The 16,822-nt window shown below is 40.2% G+C and overlaps 1 protein-coding gene across 3 annotated transcripts in view; it reads left to right on the plus strand.

The window, feature by feature from the left end:
• The first annotated feature begins 216 nt into the window (after positions 1–216).
• Positions 217–16,822, plus strand: part of LOC109038905 (uncharacterized) — a 175,004-nt gene continuing 158,398 nt past the window's right edge. For 2 of the 3 annotated variants that reach the window (XM_019054170.2, XM_072301839.1), the window contains exon 1: positions 217–631. In XM_019054170.2, coding sequence (XP_018909715.1) covers positions 587–631 — 45 coding nt within the window. In that variant the 5' untranslated portion in view covers positions 217–586. The remainder of the gene's footprint in view (positions 632–16,822) is intronic. The other variant, XM_019054171.2, reaches the window with a different exon arrangement.

The raw sequence follows: 16,822 nt of genomic DNA on the forward strand, positions 1-16,822 counted from the left end.
AAAGGCGACTGTAATTATTCAATTGGGATGCAAATGGATAAACTCCTCTATTCGGGCGCAGCGCGCGGCGAGGGGTTCGAGGCGACGCGATTCTGATATTAAAAAGTAGGGGTAGATCGGTCCCGCCTCCGAGAACGGCGCGCTGTGATTGGCCGGCGGCGGGCGGCGGGCAGGTACCCAGACACCGCGCGGTTAACCTCTCGAGTGGGGATCACGAGTCTGCCTTTCATTTACTATCTCTTTGATACGGTGCTCGACGCGTGCGCAATCCCCCAGCCTGGAAAAACGTGGAAACGTGCTTTGTTTTGGTTCTAACGGTCGATTTGTGTCCTGTGCGTGCGTTTCGTTTCCGTCTGTGTTGTTGTGCTTCCCGTTTCGTGTTGTCAGTCGTTCCTATGTGATACCGCTGGATTTTCCGTTTTGTTTTTCCGATTCGCCGCTGGTGATTCCGATCCATGCGACTGTGAAAGGCTTGATCGACTGATTGGTGCCTTCGGGTGGGTGTTTTGTTTTGTTTTTGTGCTCGTCTCCTGAGAACGGCGTCAAAATTCGGGTCAAAAATAGAGAGCCCGTCCCTGTCTACCAGATGGAGGATATGGATCATCGGGAAAGCGATCTCGAGGGCAGCATGGTAAGTTCCGTTCGACCTTTTACTTTTCTCAGTTTGGGTTGCATGAAACATTCAGAGCATGCAGTCCATTTGTGACGGAAACCGAGCACATGAGTGTAGGAAAATCACGTGGCTCCCTGTTGCAGTGTTTTAAAGTTTTCACCAACCATTCCCCTTTTTAATGAGGAAACAATTGGATGATTGAACTTGATTTATGTACTAAAAAATTGCTACCTCTTGAAGAAAATGTAGTTGAATCATCTTTGTACATGCATTTTTTCCTGTCAGGGAAAAACTAAACAAGGGAAATTGGACTACGTTTTGCAGTTAGGAACTACAACCTTAGGCTCGGTCCAGAAACAACACATGCAGCAATATTTTTCCTATGCACCTTTGACTTTTTACGGATGAGCTTGAAATTGTAGTTCCTAATTGCATAACGAAGTCCAATTATGAAATAGTAAAACTGAGAGGTGTACTTCTCGCACCCAGATCTCTCAATTTTCGTTGCGGTCATCATTGGCGTTAACATTAAATTTTACAATGGATGCTTTAGGCGTTAACCCCGAGCATAGTAGATGTAACTTTCCTATTCAAACACGTAAGCAAATTTTATATTATATGTTTACCACATCGATAGTTACAGCTGAATCAAGTACCATTCATTTGTGCCAAAATCTAGCAGGACGGCGGTATATCAGACGATTTTATGCTCAAAGGAACCACTTGAAAATTAATTTCTTAAATTATAGGAAGTTGTGAAGCACAGAATATTGCGATTTACATACTGCCCTTTCAATAAATGTAGTTGCATTCAGTTAATTTTAGCATGAATGAATACTTCCTAGCGTGGTAGACATATCTAAGGTTTTAAATAACAATTAATAAAATTGAGAGATATTATTTTCAAGTTTTGTATAGAAATTTCGGTATAAAATATAGTTTAGGGTGCGAAGACTTAAAAACCGGATGAGGTTGAAGTGATCAGCAGATCAACGTTAAGAGCTGAAAGGAGATTAAATCGATTTTTAGAAAAGAGGGGGAAAAGCCACGGAATAATTGGCCCTGCCAAATTTTGAGATAGGGTGTTTTCTTAGCGATCCAATGTGGAATCGAGCAAGAAAATATTATTAATCAAAAGAGGCGAGGCGGCTTCTCACAACTTTGGAGCCAACCCTAATAAGGAAATAACCCTCCTCGAGTAAAGCCCTCATCCAATCGTACAAATGACTCAATAACCCTGCACGAAATTTAGAAAGTCGCCCTGCCTGATAATGAAATTTTGAGAATGAAGGTAAGCTTTAATAAGGCACATACAGCAATAAGTGATATTAATTGCGCCTGATATTAATTTATGTTGAAAGAAGCACTCGTGTATGAATACCCCTTCAATTTTTTGCTGATGTAAACGGGGAGGGAAATTATTTACAGGCCATGCAAGATCAATGAAAAGTGGTGGATACTTGGATTTTGAACAAGAGCTACTATGCGCTGGGCACGAATGGAATTTTGCCGCATAACGCCATAGCGTCTATCTTAATGTAGAAAAAGTCAACGAGACCTGTTCTGCGTTAAGCAGCAAGAGAGAGGCTGTAGGCTGCCAATTGCGAACAAGGAACATCTCATTAACCATAAAAGGAAGAGAAAACTCCGGAAAAATAGGTTGATGAATTCAAGTACAGGGATCTCGGCCCAGAATAACCTAATTTTCCGATGACAAAAGACCGGATCTTTTGAAGTTATAACCCTCGCTTGTTTTAGAATGTATTTTAAGATGAAATCTTAATCTATTATGAACACCTTTCTCTTTTGAATCAGTAATTTTTCTGAGGTAATTACTTAGCAATGGTGCTCTCTGTACATCTAGATGTAAAGTTCCATAGTTTGATTAGTTGATTTTGTAGTCTTGATTGACTAATGTTAAGTTTTATCGACACTGAATTTCCTATTTCAAGGTTTTATTGTAATGAGAAATTAGTGGTGTTTATACATGATGGTAACATAATGGCCAAGCTAATACACATAATGGTAATGGTCCATAATGGCCATAATGGTCAACATAACGTAAACGCGATCCAGGTGTAGAGAATGTCAGTCTATTACATATTCAAATGAAACATTATTCGCAGGAGCTTCATAGAATTTACGAGGGGAAGTTGGTTTTCCAAATAAATTAAGTTTATGTTAGCTAGCACATTTATGCTATTTGAGAGCAGAGTCATGGGAACTACAGAGAACTCTTCTCCATTAAATACTTAGAAGGTCCTTCATTACGGTTTGCTCAAATGATGACTTGCCATGCTAATATCGAAAAAGCTCTACGCTTTTTTTGAGTAAGACAACATTTGGTCTGATGAACTTTCTCTGTTGGATCTTTCAGACTGAAAGTGGTATCCAGAGTTTCAAGCACATACCTAATGTTAGGGCGAATTAATCAAACATTTTTCATATCATGAAAAACTTTGGAAAATAGGTGACTGTTAAGCTGACTACGTCTAAATTATAAAAATGTCAAATCTTGCACTATCTTACTCTATATCATAAAATCGTGGAGTAACGCATAACGCTTGAGGCGCGAAACGCTCCCGGGAGTTGGACCGAGGAGCTACGCCCCCTATTTACGACATATTCTAATGAATGACTTCCTTAGATTCTGATTCAGGTTTTTGTTTTTTTTGTTTGTTTTTTTTTTTTTTTTTTTTTTTTTTTTTTTTTTAAATTGAGTCTTGTGTCGATTTGGGCAATTTTCGGACTGAAATTATATAAGTGAGAATGGTTTGCGCAGTAACCCGGGACAATCGGTTTGCGCCATTCAGTAGAGATCCTTCTGCCTCGTACTATGAGACATCAGGCGAATTTTGGCCCATAGCCAGGCAGCTAAATTGCGCCTAACCTCCCCCACCCCTTCGCTTTCCGTTCCTGAGCGGTGCGTATCAAATAATTCAAACCTAAATGAAATTAGGGGTTAATTAATTGACTATTAAGATCTTTCAACCTAGGCGGGAGGGAATAAATCTCTCGTAACGCTCGCGAGTGTGTGTGAGAATAAAAATACTATGCTCGAGTGTGTGAGAGACCATAACACTCCGGGTCACACCGTGATATCATTGGATAGGAAAAGAGGTTTTGGCGGCGAATGAATATTTTTTACAATCGATGTCGTATTTCTTTTCATCAAGCTCGGGTGAATTAAGAAACTTCTGATCCATCATACGATTATAATTCTTCCTAAGGCGTTAAGTCTTAGTAGGGAGACACCATTTTATTAATTATAAAAATGTTTGCGATAACTTCTTCTAAATGTGATGATTATAATTTGAAGAATCTCACTAGAATAGCCTAATTGTATTTCTCGTTGCATAAATTTCCCTCGTGCCTTATTTGTACAGAGAGAACTATTTATTCATCGCCTTCAAACTCTTTATGAATTTACCTAAGATTATGATGAATCATCTTACCAAATTTCATCGATACTTGTGTCCTATTTAGAACCAAATATGAGATAAAATTACGCAACATCGGATCGACTTAGACGGACTCCCGTTAAATCCGCTTAACTGCGGTCTGAATGTGAAAAAAAGGGGATAAACTTATTGCAATGTAGATAAGATTGAGTTGCAACGCACTTATTTTTAAATAATAAAAAGCTGAAAGTAGATTAAAACCAATGAAATTCAGCGAACACTTTTTAATTTATTAATATTTTTCATTTGTTTGGTACACAAAAAATTTTAAAACATGTTTAAGTCTATGACGAATAAAAAAAAAAGTGTACGATATCAGCAGCGTTGCGGTGATATTGATATTGGATCCTGCGCACAAATTGCTGCCCATTGAATGACAATTTTGATGAAATGATTTAGCGGCTGGCACACAAATTCTTCGGTGTGTTGCGTTTCCTAAAAGAAAAAAAGAACATTTCAATTGGATTTGACTGTGGCAGATTAAGATAATGCAGCGGAGGAAATGTATGATATCCATGCCGAAAAAAATTGGGATTTTTCATTAATATCCTGGTTACCTATTAAAAATGTCCGCTAACATCAAAACGTGTTTCTGAACTTAGTGTTGTTTATTGAGAATCCTCAGGACATAAAACTAACAGCAGGGGCAATCAAGAGAAATTTTTAAGGTTTTCCGACGTTTTTGTACAACATTTTCATTTTTTATCGTCTCCACCAATTCTCCCTAAATTCTTGCCCAAATTCTCTCTTGTGCTGTTCTGTTGGTTAGAAGGGTGTCTGTGGGCTAAGGATCAGGGTGCTCTCTCAGAAATTTTGTAACCATCCCGTGAATGATTATTCGAGATTTACATAAATTTTCTGTTAATGCAGACCAGAAAACTTCCACTTTTCCCCACCGTGCGTTGCCCACAACATCGGCGGCAGGCCGGGCGCGATTTATGGCTCTCCAAGGAATTAACATGCCGCCGGTACGAACATCGATCGATGTATCGATTCAGTTCGATAGTTTCCCCCGGCATATTCACATTCTCGAGATCTCGATTGAAGGAGCCCCGATTCAAGACGCGGTGCTACGGGGCGCATTTGTTCGGATTCTCTTCCTATCGCGATAGTTTGCCGCAGCGGGGGTTAAAATTCGTCAACCGCAGCGCGTAGATGATGCAATCGTTATCGCATTGCCTTAATCGATACACCCCTATCTGTGCAGTGCTATTAATCGATCGAGATCGACTCTGAGATCGACCCGCACCTAGGGGAAATGTGAGTTTCCATCGCTTCCGACAACCATGCCTCGACTTGAGGGTGTTTCGCGATGTTTGCCCGCTTTCTTTCAACGCTTTCTTTATTGAACTCGGCTGATCCGTAACCCCTCACCCTTGCCCCCTCCCCTCGCCGGGGGGAGATGGGGTGATTCCGTCTGATCTCGTTCACGCACTAATCAAATTATTGGTCACCAAGGTTCAGTGACGTGGCTGACGATCGTTCCGGTAACGTCTTAAGCGTTCATCTGGGCAAAAATGGCAGCGAAAGGGTATATAACTTGGAGGGGAAAATCTGCAAAAAACTAAGAAAACTGCCCGGAATGAAACAGTATTAAATAAATTGCATCTGAATTGTTAAAAGTTCCCTTGATTGGATCGCCCCTAAATCGATTAGATTATCAACGTTTCGGAATTTGATGCAGTTATTTCTTCTTTTGTTTCTTTTTTTTTGGGGGGGGGGGGGGTGGGGAGGAATTGAGTATTTTCTCCCGTGCCAAGCCCTTGATAGTAAGTTTGCACGCGATAATAATTGTGATCTTTTAAATTGAAGTTCTTGATGAACCGAGTTCATGGCGCATTTACAAATTTCTTCGCTTTGGGAAATTAGAGGAAAATTGGTTTAAAGAGAAAACTGCCTCGTGACGTAAAAAAAAAAATATTGGCATTCATCGTTTAAAAACATTTTCATTGAAAACTCAGGAAGTTCTGTCTAAATTCCTCAAATAGTTATTCACTCTTGAAACCAGGATACTCTCATGCTTCGTTCGCTCTGCAGTTTTTTAAATGAGATTCATCAAATTTCAGCGACTTCCAGATTCTCCATTAGACTTGCGTGTTCTCACCATCGACCAACATCAAGATCCGCACGAGCAACGCCGACGCTGAGTTGAAAGCGCGCTGCATAGGATAAGAATCAGGAAAGCATTGAAAAGACCAATTAGCGAAGATGGCTACCGGCAGAGTTGAAAAATCTTGCGAGATATTTTTTTTCTTACATCATGCGTTTTTTGACCGTTTTCTCCATACCTAGTTTTTCTTGCTTACTCCACTTCTCATACATCCTCTTAAACTTACTTCATTTTTATATTATTACTTGAACATGCAAACGGTGATTTGCAAGTATAGTGGTGAAATTGAGTATCCGACGGTTTAAAGAACTTATACATACTTTACTTTTATTCCCTCTCAAACTCATGATATTTGAATGATGGGAACTTTTAGATGTCGAAGGAAGTTTTAGACGAGAGAAAGCGTAATAGAGAGCTGTAGACAAGAGGGTAGTATAGGGCTGGGTTCACAGTGCGCACTGATACGAGAGAGAGTGTATAGCAGTGATATCTCTAGATAAGAAGATGGTGGAATAGTGCTGGGTCTGCACTATTATTCTGGAAAATTAAAGCCAAAATAAAAATACACAAATTAGCAACATTTCGATGAGTTTCATTAAAAGAAGCTTAAGCAGATGCATTGGAAATACTTAGCTGACCGGTTCGGGTCTTTTTTGACGCTGTCAGCAGATCATACTTTTGTCAGCTAGTGAGCTCGTCACTCACTCGATAACTCTCATTTAATTGGACAACTTTAATAAGAATTAGCGTAACTGTATATTTCACGCTACCTGCTCTCCTCTCGTGGGTCGTTTTCCCCCGAGAAAACAGTGCAAAACGACGATAGTGTCGGCGATAGTGTGTTGGATTTTTAAAAGATTAAAGAAAGTGTACTCACAAAATTTCCAGGAAATATGTAACTTGTTTTTTTTTTAAAAAACAAAAAAACGAAAAAAGAAGAAGAAGAACAGACGACGTGGTTGGGTTTGCCTCTGGTTCCCACTACAAATGACCGAAATTAGCAAAAATCAGCCTGACTACAGAAGACATTGCCTAATTTCTTCACATTTTCTAGTTTTAGTTTTTTCACCAGAAAACCATACGCAAAGTTCGACCTGAAATTTTATGAGTAAATTCTTCATAATCTAAGGAAAGTTCTGAGAAAGTATCAAGACGTTACGCTGCCTAGTCCTTTATTAAAACTATTAAAAATGGGATGAGTTGAGGTTTACGGAGAAATGCACTTCGGCGAATTTTGATTAAGTGCACCATCTACCAAGTATTTTTGTTAGGCCTTTTAGGGGCCATTCATATAGTAGTTGACGCTCAAGGGGACTCCGAACCTACGTTACGGGTGTGTAACGGAAAACGAGGGGGTCTAGACTGTGGGGTCGCGTTACGTTACGTATAACGTAAGATTACAATCGCAGGACGCTACGGGCGTTTGCCCGTGCGGCAAATGCGTATTTATATCGTGGTGCTACTTACGCATGGCGCTCGATGAACTTTTCTCGTAAACAATGAGACCGAAGAAAACACCCTCTCACACGGGAGTACGGGACAAGCGGCTTAATGTGCTTTTAATTCGTAGTTCATTAAAATACCCCTCGCGCTCGCCGTGTTTCGCCGCGGCCTTACACGCTATCATAAAGTTTTTATTTTCAACCCATTAACGCATTTAAGAGTTTTATGGAATCGAGACATAAAATCTGATACGAATGGATTGCGCGATTTGTCGTCGAATTAGCGTAATTAGCGACCGTGCCTTGCGGGTTGCCCGCCACCCGAGTTCAGGCGCTTAGTTCGGCAAGTTACCGATTTATGAACATTTAGTGTTGCGTAATAATATACACAGTTAAGACGAAATAATCAACATGATGTGGTAATATGAAAATTTGAGAATAGTAAAATATATTTTCGGTCAATGTCTTTCAGCTGATCTAACTAATTCTATCGGTTAAAATCTCTTGATAGGGAAACTTTAGAACCGTAATCACCAGGGGAGTCATTAGGTCAGCACTCAGCAGGATACCTTCTTAATCTTAAGCCATCTTGGAGTAACTTAAGGTTTTGGTTTTTTTAACCGAATGTTCTGGTAGAATCCAAAAATAAAATCGATTCATAAAATAATTTTTGGTTGGTCGAAATGAAATTAACCCAAATAACCTAAAACGCAAACTTTTTAAAATTAGCAATAACGCTTGCAAGGTTTTAAATGTTTATCGTTCGAGTAGAAGTAAAGGGTCACTTCCTGCAGATCCCTTATTATTTTTCCTTCTATTTTTTCTGCGAGGATTTTTCTAATGGGCGCGGCAACAGGCCAAGGCTCACTGATTTCATTGGGCGCGACTCGCCAGAACTTGTATACGCGAATAAAAAATGTAATTACGGGGGTACTCCAGCGCGGGGGTGGAAGCGGGGAGTGTAGAAGTATCGTTAGTGGCGTCGGTAACGCTATAGTAGTGGAAGAATGGCCGGTGCATCAGACTAATTGGCTGAAATCGTCAATTAATTATGACGAGCTGTGCCGCATACGTGCTAAAATGCGAGGTTTAATTCACCTTTCATTTCCCACCGCATCATCGCTATACACTCATGGATTTCGCAAAAATCGCCCAGAGAAAAAATTAGGAGAATCATTGATAACCTTCAATTACTCTTTTTTTTTTTTTGCAAAGAAATGATACAGGACAATAATGAAAAGAAAAAATAAATGGTCCGAACACTTTTAAATTAAATACTTCGAAGAAACAAAATATTTTTACAGGATTTAAATAAGAAAACACGCTTTGAGGAGGTTTTTCCTCATAAAAATGTCTGAAATAAAGAAAGTAAATCAAGGTTATATTTTTATTGTTACATACATTTTCGGTTCAATTGAGACTTTCGGTCTATTCCCCGACGATGTTTCATTCTCAAGGATTTTTAATCAATGTCCAATTTAAGGAGTTTTCTGATATTAAGAATCTCTACCTGAGACGGTTCGGTATCAGTGGCCCCTATCAGCTTCCCTACCCCGAGCAACGTAAAAGGGTTGATTTGGAGGTGGTTGGATCGTCTCAAAATATTCATGTCTTTAGCCGGGAGTTCGACTCTGCAGACAATGCTCATAAAATCTGAGGATTGTGTTTGATCACGTTTGAGGAAAGAGGCACTTCCTCGGGCCTCCCAGCCGAGACGGGATACCATTGCATTGTTTTCTCCGTTTCCGTGAAAAGGATTGAGGTTTTCCGTCTCTCTCCAGTCCTCTATAGATCCTGCAGCTCTCTTCGTCTTGACTTCGCGACGTTTACCGTTTCATCTTCCTGGGCAGCCGTTTATACCGCGCCTCAAAGGAGGAACGGATGTATGAGCCTGCGGAAAGTGCAGCGTTTTCGTTCATAAAATACGAATTTGCTCGGAAAATTGCTGAATAATTTCCCACCAGTTTTTCTAAGTATAGCATTTGCAATTCGATCTCGATCATCTAAAAATATCCCGGGAAAACATTCATGATTTTCTTTAAATTTACATTTTATTGGAGAGGAGAAAATATGGCAACACGACCTTTTTCCTTAGCATGGATTTATAGGTCCGTTTTGAGCAAATTTGGCATCTTCTCAACACCAATAGCACTCAAGAGCTCTCAACTTCTTCATTCGTGAGTTATTCGGCCACGCCAAGGAAAAACGCCGCATGAACATTCAAATGTTGCCAAATTGCCTCTCAAAAAGTACTTATTTTTAAAGAAACTTGGCATGTTTTTCCTTGAAATTTTCGCACACTTCAGATCAAATTATGAAAAACATTCTCTGCAAAATATAAGTAGAGAAATATTTATACACTTTCCCGAAAGTTCGTGATTTGTCAAAGGAAAGTTGGGAACGTCTGGAGGTTCACACGGCAGTATTGTGACAATTATAGTGCGTATACATTCGCTGATATGGACCGATTTGAGGGGAGAAAAACTGAGTTAACTGTATGTTGCGAAAACTGATTTTGTACAATTTTTGCTCCAAAAATACTCACGCATTGATGATAAATTGACTCTCCAACTTGAGAAAATTGCGGCACAAAAAGAGAATATTAATGTACACCTCGACCAAGTTTAATAAAAATGAGATTTTCAATTTGCTACGTCACGTAATACTTTCCCCACCTGAATGCCAAAATATTGATCACTTTCATCCCGACTAATTCGCCCGATACGAAGGGAGACTTCACGCGCCGTAGGACGAGAAAAAGCACACTCTGCTACCATAGCCGTAATATGAAATCAATAAATATTTGATTGCCCATATTAAACTTTCTTTTAGGACCGGGTGGCTCTCTTTGTCGAATAAATCGCGAATATACAGAAATCGATGGATCGGATACATCGAGATCTCCGTAAAAACAAAGCAGTGTTTGAACCATTGCCTCACGGCAACAAACAAGAGCCAGTGCCAAATTGATATCGAATGGGCAAACCGGAGGGAGTCGACGGGACATTAACAGATTCCATCTTCGATGCTGATTGATTTGGCTCCTCAGTTGCAGCTCTGATCCGGGGCTCTGAATTGATCGCCCGAAAATAAATAAGCCAACGAAGATTTTTCAATTTTATCATATGACACGGCCAGCCAACTGTCTTTGCTCGTCTTAACTGTCAAAAATCAATACCCAAAAAATTTCCGTCGAATGGATCGCCTCTCGTTTCACCTGATACTCTTGCCAGGTTGAATATTGAATCGTGTCTCGTCGCACAGTGGATTGAGTTAATGGGAAAGGTCGGACAAAATTTGGAAACTTTAATCGCTTATAACTCCGTTAATACGAATTTTTGAGGTTCTGAAAGTGGTTCAATTGGTTTCCTCGTAAAATTTTCTTCTCGAAGCACCCCTTAAACTTCAAAATGAGACGGAATGAACATCAAGATTTGCAGTTTTAGACAAATATTTCAAGTCCAACTTCTCTATTTGACTCGATCTAGTGTGTGTCGTTGCTAACAAACAAATCACGTAAGCTTTAACATCGGCATGTTCCCAACATGCATTATTCAGTATGCATGTATCTTTTACAAAACCGTACTAGGGCGAGTCCTCAATAGAGACAGTCAAGTGCGAAAATACTAAAATTAAGATTACTTTTAAACAATATCAGGAGGGCATTTAATGTTTTGCAATGTTGCTGAAACCGCGCAATAGCTTTGCAGAAAAAGAAAAGGATGGAAAAAAGGAAGAATGAGAGGAAGAAAGAAGAGGAAAAGAAAAGTCGTTTAAGTTAGTCTTCTTTTAAACAATACTCACAATATAACCATAGATTTTGAAACGTCGCATGGAGTTACTTATGTAGCTATACGGTGCGTTATTTTATGCCAAAAGAAATTTTATTGTAAATACAAATCCTCGTTGTGTGACCAGCGCTCTCTTTGTATTGAAAAACTTGGATTTTGTGAGCCATTGTCCCTCGTGTAATTTTCTCGCTAACGAGATTCACATGTTGAGATGTTAAAAATAAATCGATGTAAAGACAAAAGACTCTCGCGTCCGCGACAAATTACATTCGGATCTTCACTGCTACCATACTATTTTGGATATTTGAAAATTGGACGGAGAAAGAGCAGAACCTAATGATGCTGGGCGTTGATAAATAATTAGCAAAGAGAATTGTCGCACGTCAGTCAACCGTGGCATCCATCCAGGTTCGAATGGATCAAGCTTGTGCTGAGTGCACGCAATGAGATTTATGGAAAAGCCTCGTATTTTGAGGATTTCATACCAATTCACGTGCAATTTCTTAGGTTCCCGTCTGCTCCTCAAGGAAAAACGCAACTGTGTTTCAACTTTGCGAAACAATCTCTCACAATTGATATGTTTACCAGGAAACTGACGAATTTGCTGATTGAATGCAAAAATCAGCAAAATTTTACGTGCACCGGACAATGATGCCATCATCAAGAAGGATTGATACCATATGAGCCAAAAATATGTTTTAAAGACTATAAACCCAATGGAGAATTTGCATGCAATTTTTTTTTGCTTCATCTGGAAGTGCTCAAACAACTGATTCCACAAATTTTTTATATACTGCTCACATATTTCACTGATTTTTTTATACTTTTTTCCTGATATTTCGAATGGTATAAAAATATTTTTAAAAGTAAGAAAATGCACCTCCTAGTGACGTCATCTGGCGGCATTTCCCATTTAAACACGTATTTCAGATCCTTTTGTCATGTCTTCTCCAATAATTGTTCAATTCATGAACGAAGGGTATCCTCGTGATCAGTTCACTCAGTAGTTTCCTTTTAAACACGAAATTCATCAAATTTTAGACACTTGCAAATTCTCTATTTGACCTTCTTTAGATGGAAATTGTTGGCTGCATTTTGCGCAAACAAACGTGAGTCGTGCAAAAACGAAGGAAGTCGCTATAAACGCAAGTGTATGTACTAAAATCGTTGCAGAATGATCTGAAACATCAGAACGAGGAATATTTAAAGCAACCGCTCGTTTCCTCTATTTACTCTGTCAACTTCTCTCTTTTAATAGTTTCGTGGAAATGTCACAACTTTGATATCATGGAAGCGGAGTCAACTCCTTCTTCGCTCGAATCTTTGAGTATGATGGGCCATTGACGAGACAGGGGCGTCCTGGCCAAAGCATCGGTCGTCTGAGTTAAGTTTAAGCGTAAATGCGTAATGTGTGCAGTAATTAAAGCAACTGAACCGTAAAAGCCGGATTCAGAGCACGCTGAGAAGTTCTCGCGGTTGCCAAAATGAACTCGGGTAAAAACGTAACCTACGGGGGGGGGGGGGGGGATAGAATTTCCTGAATGTGAATTTTGGTGAGCAAGACACGAATGAAGTATGTAAACTTTTGAGATTCCTGTGATTGTCGCCGAAGATGAGAGAAAATGAATGATTAAAAAATCAATCTAAACATGCTCGAACATGAAAAAGGCAATAAGGCACTGAGTGATTGAGTGACAGTTGTATACCTGTTTTCCTTAATCTTCTCTTAGTTTATTATTATTCTAGACCAAAGCTTGATATAGGATTAGATCTTAAGTGACCCGTATATTGAATTTTTTACGTCATCGAGACACTAGTGACGCGTCTTATTGACGTATGCACGGGGGAGAGGGAATCGTTGCTCCTACAATGCTGAAGGAGGATTTCATACTGTTTAAAAAAATTTCGGCTCTGCGTGAATTTTGAAATATGTATTCAGATGAAATGACTTTCCAGTTTTGATCCCCTCGGAGGGCGGGGGGCACCTCAAAAATGTCAAATGCCCAATGCCCCCCCCCCCCCTCATGGCCAGTGGTGCGTGACTTTTGAATAACCTTGTATGTTTCTCTATGTATACACTGGGAAAAAAAAAAAAAACACATTGGATCTTGAGTCCAGACTCTTAAAAACATCGACAAGAAAAAATGCTCTTGATTCAATCAGATTTAAGCTTAAATCAAGAACCAGGCCTCTTAATTTGAGCGGATTTCCTTTTGATTTAAGCTTAAATCTGATTGAATCAAGAGTCCTTTTTCTTGTCAATGTTTTCAAGAGTCTGGACTCTAGATCCAATGTATTTTTTTTCCAGTGTAGTATTTCTAATTTTCTGGACTAGTCTCAGGATCATAGGAAAGAGTCGTAAGGGTGGGACTCAATCTGACAACCGGGACAGAGTTTCGCGGGCTAGAAGTCGACACGGTGCAATGGGAGTTTTATGCAGCCGGACGCGCGTGGCGCGGCGGTTGGGAGTTTTATGCAGCGTCGGCGTCGCGGCGGCGCGGCGAGAGTGCTCGAAGCGTCGCGACGCCCGTGGATGCGGGCAGACGCATCCGTCCCGGGGCCGTCTTGATTGACATCTCGAAAAATATAATACTCCCCTAATTTCTTGCACACCTCACAAAGCACCCCCCACCTTCTCCTAACCAAGCATAATTCCTCGTATCATACCAAATCTGAATCCAATTTCGGAATGCAGGCGTCTAATTATATCAGCCCACGGGCGAAAGAGCGACGCCAAAAACAACCGTTTTCGGTACAATTTGGGTCAGCGGGGATTTTTCTGAAACTGGGCCCAAACGATACCTTATGGTACCTTAAAACTCTGGTAAAAATTTTAGCTTGAGTATACGCACGATTTTTGAGAAATGGAGGGGGGGGGGGCAAAGTTGCCAAATAGCTATCATTCTGGACAGCATTTTTACAACAAAAAGACGGGGGAAATGAATACGAAAAAGTTACACATTCGATGGAATTTGGCTATTAATGTTCTTATTTGGCCCCCGTGCATATAATAACTGTGTTCATTTTCAAAAATTTCGATCGCATAGTGGTCCAAAATGGGGAGAAATTGTGGACAAATAAGGATTCTTTGTCAAATGTTCAAAAATGGATGTAAAATTGTCAGTCTTCCGGCAATTTTCATGGCTAACAATGTTCTTATCGGTCCTCAAAAACCGTGCGTATACTCAAGCTATTTTTACCAGAGTTTTAAGGTATCATGAGGTATCGTTTGGGCCCGGTTTCAGAAAAATCCCCGCTGACCCGAATTGTGCCACCCTTGGCGTCGCTCTTTGAATTTTATCCTGATACCTAGGATGACATTCAATAATCTCTTTGAGAAAAATACGACCGAAATATCTCTTGAAATGTTTTGTGAATATTTCTGAGTGAGACAAGGAATTCTGCTGACTATCACATGAAAAAAAGATCGTTGGCTTGCGGAAAAGGGAAGGCGCAAGAGCGGCAATGTGCGACGTCGGAATCAGAGATAGGCATTTTTCTCCTCTAGTCATCGTTACGTCGAGTGCATTTAGAAAAAAAAAAAAACTATAAAATAATCGGAGTTGCTTCTTACTTTATATCAACATTAATATCTTCTCATTTTCACTAGCTGCTTTTCTCCTTACAACAAGTAGAAAAGTAAAAATGAAAACCTATGTAGTGAGCAAACAGGAGACGAGTTTATTCCATCGTTCCGCTTTATCGAAAACGCATTTTAAATATTATGTAAAATGCAAATAGTCCCGTTACTAATTCTCCGCCGACTCTAAAAGACCGTCATATTTTATCCGTCCTTTCATCCAAAACCCGAAAAAGGCCCGCTCTTATTCGGCCCTGAGAATTTCTCTTAGTGGATCTAGGTCGAGGGATGATTGCATTAAAATGATTTTGTTTACCCTCATATAACGGCGGCCGGGCCTTTCAACCCTTTCCGTAAATCGGGAGAATTAAACGTGACGGAGCACCCCTAATTGGAGAAGAGAGGACCCGTATTTTTGGCGGCGGCTCCTTTGAATGACTTCGGAGTCGATCCCGCGCATAAAAACAATGTAGAAAATAGTGTCCTTCGTAGTGGTGATGCTCGCTAGTTACAGTAACACTGTGTTTACTCCTTTCGGTTCCTGTTTGCGGTGTTAGCGATGCTATATTTTAGGCAGCGTGGCTCAGCGAATATAGATTTTTTTTGGTATATTCAAGTTGGGTGCGTTGGATACCGCTTATCGGAAAGGCACCTACGGTATTGGTAAATTTGGAACACGCGTATGTATACTCAGGGAATTCAAGAGCAGATATGTGGTTTCTTAAATGAATCAAAAAGGTAGTAGTCATTCGGCTACATGTTCCAAAGGCGCCCAGGCAAAAAACTAGTGAGACGAACCGATGGTCGAATGGGCCTGTTTTTGGGACAGCGGCCGATTATTGAAACTATGTCGACCAGACACGACAAGACATATAGCCCTATCTTAACCATGCAATATATCACAATTCGATATCTCATCGGGCTACTTTAAACTTTCAATCATCGGCCAGCTGGAGCCCTGTTGAGCGCACCAACCACCTCAGTTGACAGAGCCTAATTTCAGCTCGGTGAACCGAGGGTTAGGTTCACTAAACCAAAATCTTTATTCATCGAACCGGAAAACTCCAGTCAATATCGTCACTCCTCTGACGTAAAGACTTATCTCAATTTCCACATGAGCTCTGTATGAAATATGGATCAACGTGTTCTAAGGCTCATTGGGAAATCGATATACGCCCTTACGTCAGAAGGACAACAATATGGAGCACATTCCATGTGCAATAACATTTTTCGAGAGCTCATCATTAGCGAAGTTGCGGAGCAAAACTGGTCCCGGATTTGGATGAAGTTCGAAGGGTGCCAGTCGAGCAGGGTTGATAAGCTTGCTATGGGCGTTGAGGGGCGGTTTTCTGCCGTGGGGCGCATGTCGGGAATCGGCGCGGTGTGATTGGTCCCTTTCGCGCCTCGCAACACCCTCCCAAATAAATGATATTCGCTCGGCGTCATTTTTATCGGAGCCCCGTCGACTAAGGGATGCTGAAAACGAGCGGGCAGGCCTGCGCTTTAAAGCGTTAACAACCCTTCCGAACCATATCCCTACCGTTCAAACTATATATTTATCCCAGCTTTATGTAATTTCATTTTATTTCATGCAGGTTTTTCCCCTTTTTTCTCTTTTTTTGTATTTTTTCGTTACTCTTCCCTCATTTTACTAAAAACCATAGGATGAAACTATGGCAAAAATAAAAATTAGGCGAGTCGAGGAGGTTTATTAAGGATTTAATTGGACACACCAATATTCTTCTATCGTTTTTCTCATGAATTTATCGCTTTTCAGACAAAAGAAACGTTACTCAATTTCTAGGTCACAAAATTATCCTCAAGA

The sequence above is a fragment of the Bemisia tabaci genome, chromosome 1 (assembly GCF_918797505.1).
Source record: "Bemisia tabaci chromosome 1, PGI_BMITA_v3".
NCBI classification, from domain to species: Eukaryota; Metazoa; Arthropoda; class Insecta; order Hemiptera; family Aleyrodidae; genus Bemisia; species Bemisia tabaci.